The sequence below is a fragment of the Excalfactoria chinensis genome, chromosome 1 (genome assembly GCF_039878825.1).
Source record: "Excalfactoria chinensis isolate bCotChi1 chromosome 1, bCotChi1.hap2, whole genome shotgun sequence".
Classification (NCBI taxonomy): Eukaryota; Metazoa; Chordata; class Aves; order Galliformes; family Phasianidae; genus Excalfactoria; species Excalfactoria chinensis.
The window spans coordinates 38201019-38226556 of record NC_092825.1 but is presented as its reverse complement, the minus strand read 5'-3'; the positions used below and the strand labels follow the sequence as shown (position 1 = coordinate 38226556).

Here is a 25538-nt window from a genome sequence, read left to right as displayed (position 1 = left end):
CAAATTATGCATTAATGTGGTGAAGTGTATGAACACAAGTGTTATCTCACAATAGTCCTTCAGGTGTTAGTGGGTCACAGAGTCACTCTATAGCTTTTGCTTGCTTTCTCACATCTGTGATCAGATCACATTACTCTTCCCACGTGCTATGCATATGTACCTACATGTTCTTCTCCCCAGTAACAGTGGCTGCAAATAAAAACCATTCTGACTTATGTGAGGGTTTAGCTGTGATAATTTAACCCAGAAACTGGAAGAAGTATCTTTTTTCCCATCACAGACATTGTTGAGATGAATATGGTGCAATGGAAATGTGATTTAAAATAGAATGAGTGTCTAATACTGCTTAGAAAAGGTTTCTAAAAACATAGCTACAATCAGAAGATTGTAGAAAGTGTTATATATGTGACAGGTAAGCAGACAAATCAGCCCTTTTAATGGATTAAAATGTTCTTTCAATTTATATCCCACATTACAAAACTTCTATCATTTAGGTGGGCAGTGGGTGCTAGAATAAAATAATTAATATTAATCAATAATGTTACTTAATGATCAATGCTGGAACATAATTTTGCTGTTGAGGTCTCCGGGCCTCTCTTGGTTTTGCAGCAGAGCTTTTGCTTAATAAACCTGTAAACCTTTCTCTTCCTTGCTGCTGTGGTGCCTTGCTGGAACTAAGGGGAGGAAGAGAAGAAAGATCTTTAATTTAAAGCAGAAAAATCGTGGGCTAGTATGAAATAAAGATGAAACTGAAATGACTAGAAAATGAAAGAACATAACAGTGGAACTTTTAAGCATGGTGTCTGAAAGCAGGTGGATGGCCACAGACAGCAGTGGGAACAGGAGCTGGTATCTGTGAGAGAGTTAGAAAAACAGACTGATGAGAAGTAGAGTGGAGAAGTTAGATTTGAATGACACAACTATCCTAATTGAAAAAGAGCATGGAAATGAAAACTTGTCATGGAAATGTGTCAGGTTACATAGCAAAGATTTTTCATATCTAGAGGCTTATTTAGAGTGGAAGAACAGATGTGCCCCCTCAGAGGGTATCCTGAGTTCACATGGAAGTAACCGTAAACAACGGTATGACAGTGTCTTATATGTGAGAAGCACTTCTGTAGACAGCCATAATTCTCTATTGGCACCTAAATGACATTCCTGCATTCTTCTAAGAGAATTTTGCTGTAAATTTGTATATAGACATCTGTATTACATTTCAAGCAGCAAGCTTGAAATTTTGTTGTGATTGTTTCCTCAGCTAATAGGTCTGGTTTATTAAATTGCCAGTAGTTGTCTTCTAAGACAAAACAAACATGCCCTAAGAAATAAAAGGAATTATTTTAAAGGTCAGTATTACTTAGGGACTTGTTTCATGCTTTCAGCAGATTGGAGTTAGAGATAACTGGGAAGTATGCTGGTATTGCATGTGACAGATAAGAGGAAAAATCTTACACCAAAGACCAAGGAAGTAATTGACTTGGAAATGCATAAATGCTTTATACAGTAATGATTAAATATACATATAATAAGAAAAGAGTAAACATTATTTCAGTTTCCCAAAGGAGTTGGCAAGAAAAGAAATCTATACTATGAGAAGTCTAAGTTGTATATTTCAAATATATTTATTTTCTGTATCTACATGATGACACATCATTAAAATAAATTCAGGGAAATGCTCCATAAATATTATGTTTGCATTCTAATGCTGCTGCAGTGGGAAGTAGCTTATGTTAGACAGAAATGGGAATATGATCTGCAGAGGTTCAGTTTTACCTGGTTTTTGTATTGCTCTATTATTTTTCCATTCATACTTAGTAATCCTACGAAAGGTTACCCGGGTAGTATAGCAAATCCTCACAGTATTTTTCATTTCTTGTTACATTTTTAACTAGGTGAAGGAAAGGAGCACAAAAGTATTTTAGATGAGCTTGTCATCCATTAGTTATTTGTTGTCTGACCTTCACTATATACAATTATTAGTTGCATGTAACATGTCCATCCTTTGCATTATACATCATACCAACCCAGTGATACCAACCTATTAACATCACCTCACTTCTTATTCTGTTATTTCCTATCTTTGCTTTTGCACAGTAATAGACATAATAGACAAAATTATACAGTAATGCATAATTATGGGGTAAGGGAGAAACGTGAAGAGATGGATGATTTGAAATAAGGAAAATATTTAAAAATTAAACCAAAAGGACAAAGAAAAAACATTATTTAGAGCCAAATGAGCAAAAAAGAACCTCATTAATATAATTCTAGAATGGCCTCCTGTAGCCTGCTAGATGCATAAAACTTTATCTGTTTGAGTATATTCTTCCAAAGACAAGTAATGAGCAAATTCTGCTTACATTTTGATACATATTTGATTTTGATGCATATTTTCATACTTTTTTGGTTTTAGTATTCTTGTACTTGAACAAGCAAACTCTTTAAGTCTGTGGTAAGTTTTAAACAGATAGAAAAAGAAAACTTTTCAGATCTCAGTTTACAGTAGATTAAGCAGCAGTCTTACCAAAATTAGTCTGTCTAACTTTCTATTGTGAGTGTGCTATGAATGCAGTTATCAAAAACTGAAAGTGAGAAAGCATAATAAATGTTACATAAAACATTTTTAAAATGCTTCTTTAAAAAATAAATTTGAACTTTCTTTTATTTTAGCATTCTGAGTTTTTCAGTTTCTAGGATGAATGATTTTTTCTGGTAAGTTCTTAATGTCTTGACATGAGCTCATTCTGAGGCCCCTGAAGGACATAATCCTTACAGGTGAGCAAAGAAGCAATGATCTTTTTGAGAGTAGATTACAAGAATACAATCAGAACTTCTGTCCACTTCAGAATATTATCAAAAGTATAAAAATAGCTTGTGTGGAAAAAGTATTTACTGATTTAAGAACTCGCAGAAGTATGTTGTAAAATGGTCCAATGTTTGGTTAATTAAAGAAGTACTTTACTGTTGACTTCAGTATATTTTTCTCAGTTTCATCAGGTGAAAATCTGTCACTTTGTCTCTGATCTTCTACTTTTGCTAGAGCAACATAATTTGAAATTTACTGAAATATTATTAGCCCAAGCTTTCACTACAAAGTCTGATTTTTCCTACTGTCACAAAAAAAGAGTTTAATATTTCCCCTTAGTTTCAGAAAGTTTTAGTTTTTTCATTTTCAGGCAAGTATTATTAATGAATCCTTCTTAGGAACCACTACTCTACTTATATATACAGGCTGGGGGAAGACCTGCTGGAGAGGAGCTCTGCTGAGAGGGACCTGAGCGTCCTGGTGGACGACAGGTTGGCCATGAGCCAGCAGTGTGCCCTTGTAGCCAAAAAGGCCAATGGCATTCTGGGGTGCATTAAAAAGAGCGTGGTCAGCAGGTCGAGGGAGGTGATCCTCCCCCTCTGCTCTGCCCTGGTGAGGCCTCATCTGGAATACTGTGTCCAGTTCTGGGCTCCCCAGTACAAAAAAGACAGGGATCTCTTGGAAAGAGTCCAGTGGAGGGACACAAAGATGGTGAAGGGCCTGGAGCATCTCCCCTATGGGGAGAGACTTAGGGAACTGGGTCTGTTTAGTCTTGAGAAAAGAAGGCTGAGAGGGAACTTGATCCAGGTTTATAAATACCTGAGGTGTGGGAGCTATAGTGGCGAGGCTGGTCTCTTTTCAGTAGTGCGTGGGGACAGGACTAGGGGCAATGGGCTGAAACTCCACCATAGGAAGTTCCGCACGAATGTGCGCAAGAACTTCTTTACGGTGAGGGTGACAGAGCACTGGAACAGGCTGCCCAGGGAGGTGGTGGAGTCTCCTTCTCTGGAGATATTCAAGACCCGCCTGGACGCCTACCTGTGCAACGTGTTGTAGGGAGCCTGCTTTGGCAGGGGGGTTGGACTCAATGATCTCAAGAGGTCCCTTCCAACCCCTACAATTCTGTGATTCTGTGATCCTTTTCAAGAACCAGTCTTAAACTTTGAAATGCCTTTTTTAATGTTTTGTTTCATAAACAGTTTATCTGATCTTTCTATTTAAAGAAAATAGATACCAAAATAACCATTTTTTTAACTCAGTTTTAAAATATTGGATAGGAATCAATACTTATCTTGAAGATGAATCAATTATGATTGATATCTATACCCTTAAACAATGTATTTGAAAAGATGCAGTTTCTCAAGATGTATTATTTATTATTAGATAAAGTTAATCAATATGTGATTTAAAACACTATTATTTTTCATAAATGGCATGTCTGCAGCTGTAAGTTTGCCTCTAGATCTAGGGTATGCCATCCCTGGAATAATGGAAAACCGATAGCATTCCCTTATTTTGATTTTCTAACACATGTACACCTCTCTCAACATCTCCAGTTTTGTCACTGTGCCACAGATGGCAGATCGATAGTGTCTGACATGGGAGTGCATGTGAAGCCGAGGTGTGTCATTGAATTCCTCTGTGCACTTTTTGGTCTCCAAAAATGTTCAGCAAGCATCAATGGCTGTCAACGGGATCCACCTTTTCTTCATGGAGGAATTTAGTGACATACCTTTGTTTCATATGTACTTCTACAACAGATGCCTCTTTGGCAGAGTGCCTTCTGCTGCCATCTATCATGTGGCAAACAACACATAATGGAATATCTGTGGGAAGTTTCAACCTCTACTGCCATGCCACCAACATCCACCTCTGAGGCTGTGGGCCAACATGAGAAAATAGGAGGCATAGTTGTTAGAGCAGCACCAGTAATTCCCTTTCGTCTCAGTTATTATTGAGATTTCTGACATTGTTTTCTTTGCTTTCTACTTACAATATAATACAACTTTCAAAACTAGTCAATTCTGCTATTAAAAAAAAAAAAAAAAAAAAAAAAAATTGAAAAAAAAGTTTTCTGTTAATCAGGAAAAAGAGTAATATATTTCCTTGTTTACACTCATGATGTTGTTTCTACAAAAAGATGAGAAATAATAGAAATTACTGCTCTAACTGAAAAGTGAGCTGATATAAAAAGGTAATATGGCCCATGCTGGTCACCCAAGACTCCCTGAAGGAAGAGACAGCAATAAAGTATAGAGGGTGAGCATATTCAATACAGACCCATCTACCACATGAAAGTGTATAATTCAGCTCTTTGAATTACTGCCTGTTTGTCAACCCATGTGTCACTGATGTCTGTCTTTTTTCTGTTGATTTATCAGGAAAATGATTATGCAGTATGTAGCTGAGGCCAATTATCTGTCACACTGTCACATTATCTCTGACTTGTTCCTAGCAATTTACAGCTTCCTATTTTATTCTTAGACAGTAAGTTCCTTCAGATATAAACTATATTTTTCTCTCCTTCTATACCATGCAATATAATGAAATATTAGGCCTCAGATATAGTTGATAGAAATTTTAAAAACTGATTCAATGTGAAATAAGTGTGTTGTGTGTATGGCATTTTAGAGCATAAGGACTGAATGGGAAGCTTATGTTACTTTCACTTTGGTCAGTCAGAGATGATAACCCACATATTTGAACTTAATGTGAAAGTGTTTCTATGCATTACACTGCTGATGGCAAAATTTCCAAAGCTATATATGCATGGGATCGTGTATTTGTTTTTTAACATTTTTCAGAAGACAAAAAAGCATCAGTTTTATCTGTCAAATTATGAAAGTTTAGATCTTGTCCCTTTGAATAAGCTCTTTACTAGGAGGTGCTGGCACAGGCTGCCCAGAGAGGCTGTGGATGCCCCATCCCTGGAGGTGTTCAAGGCCAGGTTGGATGAGGCCCTGGGCAGCCTGGTCTAATGGGGAAGTTGGTGGCCCTGCCTGTGGTGGATGGGGTTAAGCTTGACGACCCTTGAGGTCCCTTCCAACCCAGGCCATTCTGTGTTTCTGTGATTCTGTGAATAGCATTTACTAGTTTAGACTTGTAAGTCTGATTGACTTTTGAGAGTGGCATAAATTCAGACTTCTAAGTCAGAATAGAGAAATCCTAACTAGATAGACTACTCCATCCTTGGATTTAGGTTATCAAGATGTAGATAGCTTTTTTGAATTAAGAGTTCCCAAATATTAAGGCTTTATGAGATCTAGTTTGACTAGTTTTACTACTGTGAGGGACTAACTTTTAGACCTGGTTAGCCTCGCCACCTCAACAGATCCAATGGAGAGCATAGCTAATGAGATACATTGTCATCTGGGTCCCTGCATGAATTCTTTTTGTGACTGAAAATAGTGCAGTAGGTGCTAGAGGCATTGCTGCTGCCTGGCACTTTTAAGCCATAGGGAATCATTTATTGCATTACTGCTACCATAGAAACCTATTTCAACTCAACAAAAATTCAATTCATGGAAAAAGCTTTTGAGTCTGAGTCATTCACATGTTGTTACTCCAAAGAGGTTTGACAATGCAGTTGAAACTTCTGGAAACATTTCACAGTCCCTCAGAATAGTAGTTTTATTCATATGCTTTGAAACTCTGACTGTATCCATAATGTAGTTATGTGGCTTGTCATTTTAGTAGGTCCTGAACATAAATTAACATTTTCCACCAATGCCTGCGTAATGTTTTCTGTTTCCAAAGAAGTGAAGAAATATGTGAAAGCTATTGAATTTCTACTGCTGAGTTCTCAGGCTTTCAGAGCCCAATACTATCTGACCATGTTCCTTTAAGTATTCCACACAGGGAGAGATTAATGGCAAATATCAAATTTACTTATTTGAAGATGCTTAACAGTACATGGGATTTTGATTTAGAAAAAGGGATCTAGCAATATAGTGAAATCATAGGACAAGCACAATATAGCAATTGCAATTTACAGTTGAAATGTGATTCCTGCTGCCAGTTTCTGTGTGTTCACCATCGTGACACTGAATGTCTCCAGTCAGCAGGAAGGGATACATAACCAGGCAGGGGCTAGCTCAAGATCTTTACTCTCTTCAAAGTTCATTTTGATGGTTGTTTGATTTTCATACTCTTATAGTCATATATGCACTTCTCTCTTGCTGATCTGGCTGACAGGCAAAGGAAGATAATGCTTTCTATTGATTATTTTAGGAAAAGCCATTTTTAGGAAAGGCCATTTATACAAAAGAACAGAAATGATGCTGCAGGGATAGAAACTGAGAGTCCCCAAGCACAGTGCACAGAACCCTCTCAGCCTCCAAGCCTTGCAGATGTGCTCAGAATGAATTCAGGAGTGAGCCAGGCTACGCCAGCACCCCAGGATAAGCAGCAAGGGCCATGTAGTCACAATCCATTACCTGGTCATGTCCATCGATCACTCAGAGCCAACAGGGGCAGAGGCTCCCAGGTCAGGCTGGGGTATATGTTGTGGGACAATGAAAGTGGAGTTTGGGAAGCTGGTAGAGCCCAGGCATCTCCTTGGATCTCCTATTTGCCACTCTTGGCAGTACCATTATGAGCTGGGAGGGGAGATGGGACCTGTTGCCAAATTCTTTCTGCAATGTTTGTTTCTGGGCTGACAGTTCCAGCCTGAGCTCCTGACTGTGGAGAGAGGCCATGTCAGGCCCTTGGGAGGCCCAGGCAGCCATCCTATCCCCCATAACATCACAGAGAAGGCATAGTGAAGGTGACAGGGAAGCCCTTTTTGTGAAGAGAGGAGAGAGGAGCCCAAAGTTCCTGGGAAGGCAGTTGCAGCATGTTCTTGTTCAGCCAGACGCAGCTCATGTCCCTGATTTTTCATCCTGTCGCACTCCTGTTGCCTGGCTGAAATCTCCTGGCCAGAGCAAGGGCAGGAGATTGCCTTTGCTGGCAAAATGATGGCACTGAAAGCAGAACAGAGAGGAGAGCTGCACCTGCCACCCTCTCCCCTGAACAAGCAGCTCTGCCCATCCCATCCATCCCGCCATCTCCCTCTGCTGGCAAAGCCAAGCAGTCTCTGTCTCTTGCAGTATGGTGCTGAAGGCTAACAGGAGCCTTCGTTGCCTGACAGCCAGTCATTGCCTAGACATCTCCTGAGAAAGATGGAGAAGGATTTGAAATGACCTCTCCCCAGCAGGAGAGGGCCAGGTCAACAACCAGCTTAACAAAAAGCCAGTAGTGTGATCAGGCAGCCAAGAATACCAATGGCATTTTGAGCTGTGAAAGAAACAGGGTAGCCAACAGGACTAGAGAAGTGATTGTTCCCCTTGTACATGACAGTGGTGAGATCACATCTTGAGTACTACATTCAGTTTTAGGCTCCACTGCAAGAAAGACATTGAGGTGTTAGAATGCATTCAGAGAAGAACACTGATGCTCACAAAAGTACTAAAAAACAAGATAAATTGAGGAGCAGCTGTGGGAACTGGTGTTGCGTAGTCTGGAGGAGACTGAGACCTCATCACTCTACAACTGCCTGAAAGGAGGCTATAGTGAGGAGAATATTTTCTCGGATGACAAGTGATGGGACACAAAGAAATGGCCTCAAGTTTCCTGTATCAGGTGAGATTTAGATTGTATCTTAGGAATGATTTTCTCATGGAGAAGCTGGTCAAGCTTTGGAAGGGACTACTTAGGGAAGTGACAGAGATGTCATCCATGGAGGCAATTTAAAAGATGTGTGGCTATGACACTTGGGGACATGGTTTATTCTTAGCCTTGAGAGTGTTAAGTGATTATACTTGAAGATCTTGAAGATCTTTCCCAACCAAAATGATTCTGTGATTCTCTGCCTGAAGATCTGAACAAAAAGATGTGGACAAACTGTTTAGGCTCTGTGAAATATCAGCCTCTGGGCCATCCATCCAGTAGGCAACTCTGACGTTTATAGCTAATTTGCAATTATGTTGATGTAGATTTCTTATTTATTTATTGACTGCAATCGCCAGAGTCCTTCAGAGCTCTAGAACTGCTTCTCAGAGCCCATGAATATTCTATGAACTGAAGATATAATTTATAAGTTATTTCCTTTCATGAACACAGCACATGAATGAACACCAGTGAAAATGTCAATAAATTGAAACTTATTACTTAATGTCCCATTTTTCTCAAATAAAGAGAACTAAATTTTTTGCTGACTCAAAAATCAATAAATGCTTTTAGGATTATATTTATTTTTTCAATCATAGTCATATTTTATAAACTAAAGGACTTTATCAACTCTTCAGAGAGAAAAAAAGATATTTACTCACTGCATTTTCAGAGATGAAATGCTGCTATGTGATTTGCTTCAGTAATCCTACATTCTGATAAAAAAAGGTCTTGAGACGTTAGTAATAGGTGACAGCATAGGGATGATATTGCTAATATCTCAATGTTAACATATCAAGATGTTTTATTAGTGAGGAACAGAGGCTAGTGATAGCTTTTCGGTTGCACAGTTTCTGATATAAAATATACCATGCCTTTACTTGGTGTTCTGTACATCTGTACCTTGTATGTTTTTCCTCAGGAACGTCTGTGTCAATAATTAACAACTCATAATTCCTCTTCAACCAGTTGTTTTCTCTATTGAAGTTTTAAAAGCCTGTCATGGTAATTTAAACCAAATGAAAATTCATTGTTAATAGTTTTTTTACCTTATGTAACATGTGAAGCAAAGTTTGAATTAGCTTTAACATTCCTCTCAATGTATGTTAAAAAAAGCAAATGTTCCATTGCAGATTTTAGGAAAGAGCAAAATTGGAATTCCTTCTTAAGATAAATATTTGTACTTTTTTGGATGTTAAAAACTGTTTGGGCCAACTACAGAGCTGGTCAATCAGTATAAGATTTAATGTAATGGTTAATAAGACATTACTAAGAAACAAACACTTCATATCTTACATTTTTATCAAATAAGAAAGCAGATTAATGAAAACTGTGGCTTAAATTAACTCCAATAGAGAGACCAAGATTTACATGTTGTAAAGTGGAATGACATGTTGTAAGGTGGAATGATACAAAGATGGTAACAAAGATGGTAACAGATATTCAAAAGGTTATTTATGAGGAAAAATTCACCAATGTAGATGCCTTCACTGGGAAATGCTGAGGCAATCTCCACCAGGAAGCAATCTCCAAAAGATGCTGCCTTACTGGTGGTCACCCTTTAAATGAGGTCTAGAGGAGGTGAAGTCAAGCTCCACCCTTTCCGTGAGCACAGCTAAATTACTCTCACCTGTGCTCCCACAGCTGACCTGACATTTGCCTCAGATGATTAATCAGAGGTTCAGGCTGTGATTACCTATTTCCCATACACGTGTAAATGCAGTTCCATCATAAAAGTTATTATATGCTGTAATAATCTAAATTAAAGGATCAACCAGTAGAATTCACATTAGTGAAACTATATATATTAATTGTTTTAGACTCTAAAATAGAAATATCCTCAAAATACCATTTATTCCATTTTCATTCTTTGAGGTGAGACATAAAAGTTCATTATATTCTTATTTGGATTTCCTAATATTCATCCTGATTGGGCAATTGTCATGTTATCTCCTGCAAGAGTCAAACCAGCTCATACTGCTCCACTTGGATACTAGCACCTGTAAGAGTGGGTTAATTACTACTACTCCATAATTCCTAGAATTTTTTGAAGGTGATTGGCATCAGTGGTACCAACTGCAAAGTGGTCCATGATATCTAAAACTGAGATTTTTTTTCACTTCCTTCAAATAAGCTTAGACTAGGACTAGTCTGACCAGGAACTAATATCTGTAGGGCAGATGAGGCAGTTCATTCAATTCACTTAACAGAAGCCCTATTTAGAAATATATAAAGGATTCTAAGTTGTTAGGCTTTGTCCAACACAAAAGTATGTTGGTTCAGTCACATCCTAAATGTACTTAACTCTATGCTCAGCTTTGATGATCAGCTTGAATATAGTCTTTTTCCAACATACAACACAAATGAGGTAAGACTCACATTGAAAATCTGACATACTCAAGAATCAGACAGATTTGCAGGAGGATGGCTGCATCTATTTGCAAAAGGAAAAGGACAAATATGGTTTACGTAAAGAGATCTGTTGATTCATGTGGTCATTTACTAGACGATCCTTATTTTTCTTTGACAATTCTTCCATCTGATAGAAAACAGGAATTTAAAATTTTTAACTTACTTATTTGTTAAACTGTGTCTAATATTCAGAAGATTTTTGGAGTTCTTTTCAAAATAACAGAATTATGCAAGTACATTTTCTCCTTCCCCCTTTCTTAGGTACATTTTTTTTCCAGTTTGAGCAACTTCATGAAAAAAAAAAGGGAGACAGTGGGAAACATCCAAAACATCAAATACTTGTGACTTGATTTTATAAAGTGATATAAAAAAAAAAAAAAAGGTATGCTTAAAATATTAAATAATTGAATCTCATTTAATGAGGGAAGAGTACAATTTTGCTGTGAAAGGAAGGATGTGTTCTTAATCAGAAGAGAAGACTTGCTGACCTATTATTAATAGCTGAATTAGTGATCAGGGATAAGATTTACCCAGAGAAAATGCTGAGGATGAAGGGAAGGAGACAAGTGTCATAACAGTGTATATTCCCTAAAACGAGGGAGAAGTAAAGGTCACTCTATGTTTTGTCATGTTTGCCTGGAAGAAAACAAGATGTTGTGCTAAAAAAGAAGTCAAAGCTAAGAAAGTTGAGTTTGAACTGTGCATCAGACCTACTAAAAATCAACCAGACTTGTAAGCTGGATTTGGCAACAAAATAAGATTACTTACCAACATTATAAGAGAAGGGCTATTCTGTTTACTGGTTAAGTGTGCGCTGCATCTTACAGTCACCCTTTATATATTCCCTCTGTCAGGATTTATTTTAGGTTATTTCTTAAGGCCATGTACTGACCTCAATCTGCCTTCTAATTGAGAGTTGTATCTATGTGTTTATACGCAAAAGACATTGTACAGTAACTTCAGTAACATACATGTTAGGTAGGGAGATTTCCTTTACAATTTTGTGTTTATTTTAATTTTGGACAATTAAAAAAAAAAGAGAGAGAGGGAGAGAGAAGAAAAGAAAAAGGATTATATGCATGAGTAACTGCTAGCAATGTGTAGTCATAATTAATACAGAAATTTATTCTTTGCTTATGCTGTTTCTGTGTAACCATTTCACATATTTAACAGTTTAATATCTGGAAAAATATTCTTCTCATCAGCTGTAATAAAGTTAATCCCATTTTTCTTTGTCACCAGTCCCTTAGAAAATTATTTTATGTTTTGGTCATAGTGTGTCATTTTAGTCTTTATTGCATAGATGATGAAATTGTTACTATGGAATAGTAAGTTGTCATCAGTTTTGATGCAGAACAAGATTGAATCATTAAGACATACTTTTGTAAATTACTTCAATGTTAAAAAAGTATAGTAATACAATATAGTCTGCAGCATAACTATATCAGAAATATATTAGAAGAAATGAATATGAGTATCTGTGGAACAAAGCATTTATTATTGAATGGATTTCTCTAATAGTACAATCTTGTTTATTATACAGCTGATTCACTTCCAAACTTCAGTAGCATGACTTGAAGCAAGATTTGCTACAACTCCGATTAACAACACTTCTGAAAAGCATGTTGATGTAGTATCTAATGTGACTAATACTTCTTCAAAATATACTATGTGTGGTAGAACATTCTGAAATAGAAGTAAATAAAGCACATTGCAATCCAGTCTATATTTCCATCCTATAATATCTATAACATACAAGATGTTTAAAGTTACTCATCGTAATATTTACAAATCAGTGATGTTTTACCCCATCCTTCAATAATAATAATAACTCAATAGCTGTTTAATTTGGTTATAGAACCTCTGTGCTTCAGTATTCACATCAGGAAGAAGCAAAACACATAAAAAAAAAACAATTGCCACAATGCTCATGTTGCTAGGGAGATTCACTTTGTCTTCAGAAGTCTGTAGAAATGCATCTTTCTATGGCAAGTGTATCCTACAACTGGAAAAATACACCACAAGTCCTGATATTTGTGTGCTCTTCCTGTTATCTTTATCTTGAAGTACTGTTGGTTGAACTAATATTTAAATAGCTATTAAATAAGTTTCTCTTTGGATGACTTAAAATATACTTTTTAATACTTTCTGAGCTATTCGTGCTTCTAAAAATCATGAAAGTATCATGACAGAGTTGTTGAAATTAGAAAACATCTTAAAAAAAAAAAAGCTAGGTTACATGTACTGCAAAGCTAAAGCAAAATGTACTGAGCTAATTCGTAAGCTGAGCTAATAAAAATAAAAAATAATAATAATAAAATAAATAATTGGAGCTAATTCAGTATGTTGAAGGGCCTTAATGAGATGTACATTTATTGTAATCCTTTGCTCCATCTTATTATTTTCTGGAACTTTATAGAAGAAAAATATATGTGTTGGTTTTTAGGTAATAAAGGATAAGTGGGATTTTATTTTTGCTTGGAATATCCAATTACATCTGTTTTAATTTGGGACCAGAGTCATAACAATAAATACTCCATTTACAATAGCAGGCCATCCAAAGAGGGGCCGTATTAGTATGAGATGGTTTCTTCTACCCAGAAATGGTTTTATAAGTGAATATTTGCAAGAGCTAGTTCAAAATATAACGTAGTTTCAATGGAGTATTTAAAGAAGGAATTATTTCTTGATGGACACCTATGTGACAGTTCTCATCCCATTTTACCCAGTAAAAGTGTTGATATTATTTATTGCTCTAGATGTTAATGTTGGCTCTAAACCCCTGAAAAGTTTTGTTGTTTTTTTTTATTATTTCTTCCAAGAAGCACTGATTGTGTGCTTCTGTGTGGAAGTGTCTGCATGCTTTAGAATCTCAGACAGTGCCCACAGTTCTGAAAAATAAATAAATAAATAAATGGAGTGTGGGTTCACAAATCCTCTGTGTTCTGAGTTAATTTTCTATCTCCTGAAACAGGAATCTTCATTTTGCTCTGTGAATTTATAGTTTCTCACGTTGTCACATTTAATCATACTTCTTATATGCTTGATATCTTGCAGGCCACTAAATAAACTATACACACATTGGTAATTCCTGGACAGTTTGAAGCATGTTAGTGACTAAGCAAGACCCCACCTTCCCGATCTGAACCAGTGGTGTCAGCTAAGCAAAGTAATTCAAACTTCATATTTGAGATTCACTCATTCCATATGATATGGCCTTTTCCACATTTCAGAAGATTGACACTAAACTCAAATCCTGAAATGTAACATTCAACCTAATCTAGAACCAAGGGCTGCTATTATGGCTCTTCTGTAGTAAGATAAATGGTGACCTTCATCCAGAATTTTGTATGCATTTGTCTTACTAATCACTGTCAATAAGACTGAATTTTTTGTTCTAGTAGTGGTGAAATGGCTAAAGTAAATCACTGGTATTTTAAAAAGGATGGAGAGTTTTGAGCAAGATTTCCAATGTGGGAATAATTAAAAAAGGAAGAAGTTACAATTTAAGAAAACTGAATTAAAACATGATAAATGAAAGGTTAAAACTCCCATAGAATTGTTGCAGATAGTATTTTCCCTTGTTAAATGACTTAACTCTAAATTTGTAGGAAGGAAACTCTGTCTGCACAGATAGATAGTGTTGAATGCAAAACAAAAGTTACAAAGCCCAACCATTCTTCCTCTATGCAGAGAACAGTTCAATTTTTCATCCTGAAATGAACTGTGTTTTAAAGAAGGCAGTTTCAGAGGAACAGATTTTAAGCTGAATACACCCCATCCTCTCTGAAACTGAATTTTGTTTTTCTTTTTTGTTTTTCTTTTTTTCTTTATTTTAGGGAGTTTGGGGGAGGGAGTGGCTTACAAAATTGGTTCACTCTTTGATTACGAGTATGTATGATGAGAGGCTGTTTGCATTTTCACTTGAGTTCAACTCTCTCCATACTGGACTATACTTACAAGCTGAACAGTTGAGTGTTGCAGCTCTGAAGTCTCATTTCTCTGGCATGCCCTCACCTAGGAGGACTGTTTTATAGGTTTTATGTGTATTAGTCCATGAACAATATGAACCTTGCAAACCTTTCCTGGGAACAATAAGCACAGAATGTAGCATTTGTTCAGTTACCCCTAGAGGCAGAGATGTAATGGTAAGGATGCTGCTGCATGCCTCCCTGCACAGCCCTGCTGCCAGCACATCTGGCAGCTCTGTCAGCTTGCTCGTCCCTGTAGTCTTTCCCTCTCCTGGGCACCCTCAAGCCTGTGCTCTCAGCTGCTATACCAGGGGAAGTCCTTGACTTTCAGATTCATCCAAATTGTCCTTTCAGTGGTCACAAATTTCCATTGAATTTGTTTCTGAGGCTTCTGCCCTCTCTTCAAAGATATGCGTGGGATAAGTGAAGGGCTGTCATTTTGAGTCAGCTATTTTTCAGTCAGACTGAGTGTTATAGTTCAAGTATTAAGACAACAAGGGAAACAGCAGATAAAATAGGCCCAAAGATTAATTTTATTCTAATGACAAAAAAAATTCTTTAGTTGTTTCCCATGAAAAAAAAAGTTAGTGTCTTGATACCATTTTGTAATAGAAGAGCAGTGAAATCAACTGTGTAACTTTCATCATTTTGATTCTCTTTGTTTCTTAATTAGCTTTATATCCCAACAACTTCTACATGAGCTTTAAGAGTGTGGTTGTACATGTCAAGTCACATTAGTTATGCAACAGATCCCACCTTCGGGGCCTGCAAAGTATGACTGACCATGCAGGATTTCGGCTGCAAACAGTAATTTCAGATGACAGTATTCCCTTGATCCTTGTGTATATCGGGGGGAATTGCAAGAGCGGAGGTTGCTATCATCACGTGTTGTTTATTACATAACTGGGTAAAACAAAAATATGTTTTGCCTTGTTTCTAACCTGTGGGAGAACCATGTTCTCCGGAGCATTACAGTGTCATGTCTCAGAAATACCTTGGGTTGAAAGGGAGGGCATTCTTAAAATGAGTTTCACTTGTAGTTATGGTAACATGAATTGAAAAGCAGGTTATTGTGAGCTTTTATCATAGTTGTTAATTTGTCAAAGCAAACATGACAGAAGTAATTTGTAAAGCTCTAGGGCAAATACGATTTTTACTTTGAGACATCCCCTGTAAAACACTTAGAAAACAAACACCGATAAAAATACTCATTGTTCAGTGCTGAGAAGCCAAAGCCCTTGATTCAGGAACAGCTTCTGGTCCTTCAGATAAAAAGAATGATGTGATCACTTTAGCTCCACAGGTATGAGGATGTAACTGCTCTTGTATATTCTCATATTGTAACAAAAGAGTTTCAAAGAAAAGCAGCAACTGAGTAATAAAGTAAAGTAATTTTCCTGCTTCAGAATTCTTGTTCAACCTGATCTGAGATCATTGGCTTATATTAAATATGGCATATTCACTTGGTATGTGACATTAATTACAACACCGTATAGAGAAGTTCAAACAAAACTCTAGACAGAACAACACTTCTTACTAAACTATAGGCAAAAGTTTAATAATACTTTTGAAAAGTGAGCAGAGTTTTAAGTCTCATTTCCAAAATTAATACAGGAACTATAACATTGTTATATACTATATTATTGAAAATACAATATCATTATTATCAATATTATTCAATAAACTATTTGTAAATTTGATTAAAACACAAGAAGCCTAAGAACACCAAGCAAACTTCTGCTGAAAAACACTTCACTTTGGATAAAAGCTGCTTCCCACAACTTGAAGGGAGAGAGCAGACCAAGTTCTTTTGAGATCGTTGCTAGCTTTTGTCTCAAATAAGTAGATTTAAACTCAGGTTCATCCTACCTGCCGATAAGCCACCTAGAAAAGTTTTTGTTTCCTTAAACTCCTTTCTTCTCGGGAGAATTAGGAATTAATACTGGCTGCTCGTGAGTGGTTTTAACACTGGACACCTTTGCTTTCTGACACGATTACATATTTTTAAATGCTTTTCATTGTTTTCCTCACTGTTTTCACGAGACACAGAATCTTTTCTGATTTATGGATAAAATTTGCCATTTTGAATTGGATTGAATCCTTTTAGTTATTGAACTTAATATTAAATCTTTGACTGCCATCGGTATACATAAAAGTTTATGTGTATTTTTGAAGCACAAAAGCAATGGTTTTCTACTTATTATGGTAGCTGAAAGATTTGTTTTGTAATCATTGTTTAGTTGCACCTATAACAACATCAGAGGCAACTTAAAATTTTGCTTCATTTTATGTTATTATTTCTTAGGAAACTCATGCTAAGCTAACAAATATGAATGTTAGAACCTTTCACTGTGATGCCCAAATACATTTTAATAGTTAAATTGAAGTATCAAGTAAAAATTGGAGCTCTACTTGGTAACTACTTGGGTGATTTTTTTGTTTTATTTCTGTTTTAACTAGTGTACATATTGCTTGTGTTAATCTGCTACCAGATAGATAGAATTTGATCAATGAATTCCATAGTATTTCTATCCCATGCTGTGTTACAATAGCTGCTTTATGGATATGCAATTAAACCTCATTATGCATGAAAACATTGTGTCTTTCTTGCTACAAAATAGGCCAGTTCTGTTCTTATGCTTTAGATCTGATAATTTATGTGTGTGGGATGTTGTCATCACCTCAGACCTGCTCTCATTTCTAAAAGTCTGCCAGTGTTTTGTATAGGTACTTTTTATTAAATGTATTAGGTTTTCAATGAAAAATGCATTGTTTTAAAAGCTTATGACAAGTGTTGATGTTTACAAATACTATTTTAGTTTGTGTTGGTTTCTAATATTGTATAAATCCTGAAATGCATGTAGAATTGATTAATTTTGTGTTTACATCTTGTGTAACTTCACACTTAATTTTATTCCATAGGAATTTGCTGCACTGACGAAAGAATTAAATGCATGTAGGGAACAGCTGCTTGAAAAGGAGGAAGAGATTTCAGAACTGAAGGCTGAAAGAAACAACACGAGAGTAAGTGTACAGCAGACCTTTTCTGGATATCATGTGTGTGCATAGTAGGAGACAAAATTCCTTGCCGTCCCTGAAAATGTGTTTAAATAAGTACACGAGACTTATCAGGATCTAAGTAATAGGATGTATCTACAATGCTACAGACCTGCAGAAAATGGCTGCATGCTAGACTTTGTACATTGCAAGGTATGTATATTCAGTTTTAATGCTTTCTAAGGCAAGAGACTCACTAATCTTCCCAAGACCCATGCCCTACATAAGTAGCCTGCACAGATATTCATCTCTTCTCAAAGGCCAGGGTTGCAGCACATTCAGCTTACCTAGGAGCCTCGAATTTGATCTGAATAAGGATGAGATCAAGGCTGCCACTTGTATCACAGTGACTACACTGTTTAGTCTGGATGCAGCCATTGTGATCCTTGAAGTAAATGTCATTTGTGATACAGCTGAGCGAGGACAACAGGACCCTAAGTTTGCTATGTTCTGCTTCAATCAAAAGGCATTAATAATCTGTCTGCAACCAACAATCCATGATAGTGCCTCCTGGAACAGATTCTGAACACCACGGATGTTTTATCATATGCAAATCACATTCTTCTGTGCTCTGGGGAAATCTTCCTGCTTTCATCCTTTCACTATACTAGCAGAACTTTGTGCCTCACTTAATATCTTTCCCTGGATACCTGATTGGCATTCCAAAGGTTATCTAACAAGATACTTGACAAAAGAATTATGACAGTCTTTCCTCATCCTTTTTACTGCCAGATACAGTACTAGAGCGTCACAAACTCTAGAAATCCAAAGATGGACAAGTGATACAGATGTCTACAAAGAGACAGTGGTACTTCATCTACGTCCATTCTAGCTTAAAGGAGCAAGAAGAGGTGAACACATTTAAAGTCTTAGATGTGTTGAGATTGGGAAATGTGATGGGAAACAGATAAAACATATTTCTTCCTCTCATAACTCTTTCATAATCTAAACAATACAAAATTGCTCCCACAAAAATAGAATACACAAAGAAGAACATCAGGGTTGCAATGCATTCTTTAGGTTGGCAAGCCATCTCAGTCATGTATTTCTGAAGTTTTTCTAAAGCTGCTTAAATTTTCAGTATCTGTTACAGATATCAGTTATTTAAATGTTTAAAGGAAAACTAGTAAAGTCAACTTTATAAAGTTACATAGAACACAGAATAACTTGTATTAATTTCTAGCACAAACTTCTGAAGACAAAGATATGGTTAAGATAAATGCCCAGACAATTGTGCCTATTTGGTAATCTCCATATACACATTCCTCCACAGAAAATACTTAAATTTGCCTTTATTATACAGGGGAGTAGAGGGGAGGGGGGGGGGGAGGGGGGAGTGCATATATTAAGTGTATTCTTCTCAGTCATCCTAAATTCTTCATAAGAATGTGCACAAAACTACCTAGCAAAAAGTTTTTTCAATTTCAATACAGAGCCCACTGAACACCAAGTTTATACCCATACCTACTATGGGCCTGATAAAATAAACAGTCCAAAGAAAAATACCATTACAGCCCCATAGTCAAAGTTAGTTGGATAGTAAACAGTGAGCTAAAAGCAAATTTAGTTAATTACAAGTCAAATAAAGAATAAAGCTCTGTCATAGCACTTTCTTTGCAAGCTAAGAAACTTAATTATTGTCCATTCTTGTTCTTTTTATATCAAGTTAAAATAAATGAATAAATAAATAAATAAATAAATAAAGATTGGTAAGAGATCTTCCAGGAGATCTTAATACCAATTAATGAGTTGCAAAGAATGTTGATCCTGCCAGAAGTTCTTGCAGTTTAAACTAATATACTCAACTAATTTGTCTTAATAATGTGTACAAAGGTAGGCATTGGAGATGAAAAGATTTAATATACAAAAATATATAGGAAATGCAGGAGATGCAAGAGTGAAGAGCAGAAGATAAACATTAGTGTTAGTGAGGAAGGAGAGAGAAAAAAAATCAGACATGACTGATGCCTTACACTGCCCTCCAGAATTTTCATTAACATGTTGTCATCCGTCTTGTCATGTATATATTCTTGCCAGGCTGTCAGCTGCCATATACTTAGTTAGTTCCTGGAGTCTACTGTAATAGTCATGCTGTCTTCTATAGACTCCTGTACAGCGTGCTTAAAGAGGAAGACCAGCATTCCAGGTGCAAAGCTGTTGACTTCAGAATACAATCATCTCCATAACACACTAGATAAGAGATTTCCAACAAAAAGTCATTGTCCATAACAAAGCACTTTTTACAAGCTGATATATATGCTGTTAATGCAAAACAGCATTAATAGTTTGTCAGAAAAATTTGCTACATTATTTTATCTATTATTAGAGATTCACATTCAAGTAATAATATTTAGAAGACTCTGGCTTTGCTGTGTCCCCAGGACACTCTGCTGCATAGCCACACTTATCACCATGACTCACTACAAACACTTCTTTCCCAGGTAACACTTTTCACTACTTATAATTAAAGAAGCTTAGGTCTAAATTCTTGGATTCCTATTTTGAACTTTTTTAATACAACCTTTTATTTCCCTGCAATATCACTGTAAAGATATTGTTTGAAGCACCTACTGCTTCAAACTAGAGATTAGCAAGAAGAAATTGAAATGGCAAATCTGTCAGGTTCTGAGTATATCAAGCCAACTCTCGCTTTCTACTTCTTTTACATTTCTAGTAGTTTTTCCTTTGTTCTAGACCCACATCTATGTGTTTATTTTGTGGCAACATCTTTGTACAGTTTTTGCCTGTGTCCTTCAAATAAGCTACAAGACCTAATTTGCCATTTTAGGCCAAGCTGCAGCAGCAGATCCTGACAGTAGAACGCAGTAGAATGTGCTGGAATAACATTCTATGGGACCCACAAACTCTTGGTCTCTTCCAAAAGACCACATCTTATAGCTTATCCTAGACTTAAGTTCCTAGTCAGTTCTTCTAGCAGAATTCTTAAACATAGCTCCCTGGAAAACTTTTGCTTTGAAATATGTATTTTTATTGCCTACTATAATTAACCTCTCATATATAATAGTAAAAATATTTTCATGTCACAAACTTAGATGACAACTTAATCTGTCAGTACAAGAGGCAACATGAAAAATGCAGGAGCATATGCGTATGGAGTGGTTAGTGTGATGTTGCTGACAGGAAGACAAACAGGCTCTCTCTGTAAAATCACTGCATGTGAGTTTGAATACATCTACAAAAATACCTTGGAATAAATTACTATATAGAGTGAAGGAATGCTATCCAGAGGGATCTGGATGGGTTGGACAGGTGGGCCCATGTCAACCTCATGAAGTTCAAGAAGGCCAAGAGCAAGGTCCTGCATCTAGGTCAGGGCAACCTCAAGTACAGATACAGGTTAGGTGGAGAATGGCTTGAGAGCAGTCCTGAGAAGGATTTGAGAGTGTTGATTGATGAAAGATTCAACATGTGTCATCAGTGCACGCTTACAGCCCAGAAAGGCAACTGTGCCCTGGATTGCATCCAGAGATTATTTTCTGTCTTGAATGCACAGAAATTCAAACATGGAACATGAGCTGCAGCTAGGCTATAACTTTATTTTTTCAAAGAAAGATTATCACTAGTAGTTTTCCAGTAAAGCTATTTGATTTCCCATAGGAGCAAATGGGCTTCCACTACTGCTGAACAATGCAGAGGAAAATGATTGGCTTTATGGCTGGGTTTAGAGATAATCTGCAACCCCTTATCTGCTTAGTTTACTTTTCTTCTTTGCTTGTACCAGAGGTGGAGATTCACAAAATAATGTGTATTCTAAATACAGACTGAAAGGAAATTACATTTTGCATGTGTTGCTGAGAAGCCGAACTTGAAAGAGCACTGTCTTCATAGTGGGTTGCCCTATTCATATAACAAATCCCTTAAGCCAAGTCAGTCTTGTTCTAGCAAATATTTTTTCTGTATTATATTTCCCTATATTCTATTATTTACTTTTTTACATAACTCTCTTCTGATTCTCTCCTTTCTCTGTTTAATACCTGCTGTGAACTTTTTTTTTTTCTTTTTGCAAACAGTTTGAAAACAAAGGGAGTTATGATAAAATACTTTATGCTAATTAAAATGGAGATCCTTTAACAGTACAAACTCTAATGAGTCATACTAATTTTGGTTTACTGAATCATTCTTTAAAGAAATGCTTTAATTCCTTTTTTTCTTTTCCAGTGTCCCTGTAGTAATGATGGTTTAGTGTAATACATGTACATGATAACATACAAAAACATTTAGTTATACATACCATTTCACAGTACTTCAGAAATGATCTGAGAAATACAATAAACTGTGTTCTAGTAGTTGTCTCTATTTTTAATTTGTTCTAATTAACATTTTAAAGTTGCTTCACTCCTTCACAAAACAAGCAGTCAAGCATTTTTCAGTCTTTAAACAATCATTTTTAAACATTCTTTGTGCTCACGAAGTCAGAGCTCTAGAAATGCCCATCCCATTTAGCTACGGTCAAATTATCAGCTTGGGATCTTGAGGATCCTAAAACTCACCCAGCATAAGAGCAAAATTCAGTTGTCACATTATTTCAGAATTCACTCTCAAGCTTATGCTTTTCAGCAGGAAAAGCATAGTGATGACTGGATATTATGCGTGGGTGATTCTGTCCTGCTTTCTGCTGTTGATCTCCCTGCAAGCTGCCTATCCCTGTGAGTACTTGACAACTGTAGCAGATCAGCACAGCATGAGGGAGCAGAAAATGCTCAGCAGCATGTGTTCTTTGTTAATGCCAGTGTGTGACTGAAACATACAAAAGCACCTAAAGCTGTTTCTAACAAACTGCTTGTAATTTAATTAATTATCAATATTTTTTCAGTAATATTTTGACATGAAATCTTGTTTTGTTCTTCACAAATATATGAGATAGTAATTTTTGTAATAAATAGAAGGGGAAGTCCTTGGTATTCCCTATTCACCCTCCCCAACCCAGGTCAGGTACTGTGATTTTCTTTAGTCATTTAATATCCATGTTACTTGGAAATAACATTTTTTTCAATGATAATGTATTTAAGTATCCCTTCCTCCATCACTGTAGTAACTAACATTTCATAGTCATATAATTGTAGTTACATTTCCCTTCCCAGGTAAATAGGGCAAATCTATTACCTTCCCTTCTTAAGTATATATATATTTGTGTGTGTATATTCTGTGTATATGTGGTTGAAGCAAAGATGGCTAAAATATCATTTTCACAGAATTATCAAGGTTGGAAAAGACCTAGAAGATCATCCAGTCCAACCATCACCAATACTTCCCAGCTAAATCATATCCCTCAACACAACATCCAAATGTTTCTTGAACACTTCCATGGTCGGCGACTCCACCACCATGGGCAGTGCATTCCAGTGCCTAATATTATGTATTACATTTTAAATGTATATTATATTTTAAATATAATTTCAGCAGAGGATGGAGCAAGGATTTGCCAGCAGGTTCTCTGACTCTTGGCTTGATTGGTTACTCTTCCCTTTCAGCACAGCTGGGAGTACTGTGGTATAGGGACACATGGTTAGTCATACTCTGTAGTCTGTGATTTGCTATAAGAAGGATTCACAGATTTTGTGGAGAAAGTCTTGACTGTGCAAAGGTCTAGGATGCTCTGCTGTTCATCTCACACAGTAAACTCCTCCATGTTCACCCTTTAAGAAATTTTGAGTCTCCCAGACTGCTCCACTCTCTTCTTATACGTGAAAACCTTGTTTAACTTTCTTTTTCTCATCATCACTCTTATAACAGAACTATAGAATGTCTTGGGTTGGAAGGGACCTTAAACATTATCTAGTTCCAACCGCTCTGCTATGGGCAAGGCTGCACCCACTGGATCAGTCTGCCCAGGGCCCCATCCAACTTGGCCTTGAACACCTTGAGCACCCACAACACCTCAGATCAATCTGTACCAGTGCTTCACTGTCCTCTGAGTAAAATTTTTTTTCCTACCACCTAACCTAAATTTTCCCTCTTTTAGTTTAAAGCCATTCCCCCTTGTCCTATCACTATTAGACAGTGTAAAAAAATCACTCTCATTCCTGCCCCCTTCAAGTATTGGAAGGCTACAATGCGGTCTCCCCAAGAGCCTTCTCTTCTACTCTTCTCAATGTGTTCTTCTCTTAAGAAGGTTCCCATCTTTCTTCTGTCCATGCTGACTTCAGGTTCTCTGTCAAAATCGTCTGTCTACCGTAACTCAAAAAAGAGCTGCTGTATGGACACTATTTTTTCCTGTGTTCCTTATTTTTCTCTGTATTATAGTTTATGCATAATTCCTTTAGCCATGAAAATGTTTGCCACATCAAGAATCCTGTGTTGCCATCATTTTTTCTTCTCCTCTAAGCCAGTTTTTCTCATTTCATTTTACAACCAAGATTCTAAGAATTTTCCTTCCTGATCATCTGTCCAGAAGAGTCTGTTTTGGATAGTAGGGCATGTATATGACAGATTTACTCATTGTTAGGTCAAAAATTAGTTGGCAAGATTATGTAATTCTAGACTGTTACTGTAAGTGTCAGCTTAAGCCACGGACAATTGCAAACTTATAGAAGATATGGCAATGGTAATTCTGTTCTGTTCATGATAGCAATTAACTATTTAAGTTCTGTTGTGAACAGAAATATTCTGTTAAGTGTTTGGAAGCTGCCCTAATATAATAAGAGTTACAACCTTACAACATCTCCATATGAAATTCTTGATGCCACAACCATGAAGAAGCCTCTTCAAATCTACCTGTTACTTCGGACTGCTTCCAGTGATTAAAAATTCAGCTATATCTGTTGTCAGACAGACAGAGATCACATGACTCATTTGGTTTTGATACATATGAGCCAACACTTGAAATAAATAATGGTAAAAATACCTTTCTTCTTCCATGAACTACATGGAGTCAGTACAATTCTTCTTGTACTAACATTAATCATATACATGTTCACTGTTTTTGGCAAATAATGAAGTTATTGTAAAATAATAAGCAGCTGCTAATCTACATATGAAAACCACGTTTGAAGCAAAGAGTGCATCAAGCCGAAATTGTTCCTGACTTGATAGCTGTATATTACAATTACAATGAGTTTACTCTCTGTTTATGCTCTTTCATGTCTTATTAATTCATGTAATGATAAATGTCATTATGTGTCTAAGAATAACTATGGATTACAGATTAACATGTCTCTTTACTAATAGTAGATATGTTAAGAACCACATCAAAGGAGAAATAATAAATAATTTTCTGTGTAGCTTTCCACTTAAGGTTAAGCTATAATTGTACATTGTGAAATACATTCATCAAGAGTTATGATTCATGAATTTAGCTTCTCTGTTACAGACTTAGAGCTTACCAATTCTCTTCTATATTTAGAAAGTAAGAGTAATGGTAGCCCTATAAACACCTAGCTAAATTGTGAATTTTCCATACAACATCAAGTCATATTAGTATTTCATTTAAGGTACTTAGACTAATAATGACAAACAATTATCATGCTTTTACAGTAGGTTATCTACAGGCTATTCTACAAATTATTTACAGTAGCCTAAAATGTATTGTTTATGGACCATTTGTCTTCCCACATGAACAGACATTTTAGAGCATGTTAGTGACAAGCAAATGTCATGAAAGGTGGCGTTTAGAATAAATCATCTTC

General features: G+C 36.3%; 1 protein-coding gene across 10 annotated transcripts in view; it reads left to right on the top strand.

The window, feature by feature from the left end:
- PPFIA2 (PTPRF interacting protein alpha 2) overlaps window positions 1-25538 on the top strand; it is a 286892-nt gene that overhangs the window by 171666 nt on the left and 89688 nt on the right. For all 10 annotated transcript variants that reach the window (XM_072355420.1, XM_072355392.1, XM_072355401.1 and 7 more), the window contains one exon: window positions 17758-17859. In XM_072355420.1, coding sequence (XP_072211521.1) covers window positions 17758-17859 — 102 coding nt within the window. The remainder of the gene's footprint in view (window positions 1-17757; window positions 17860-25538) is intronic.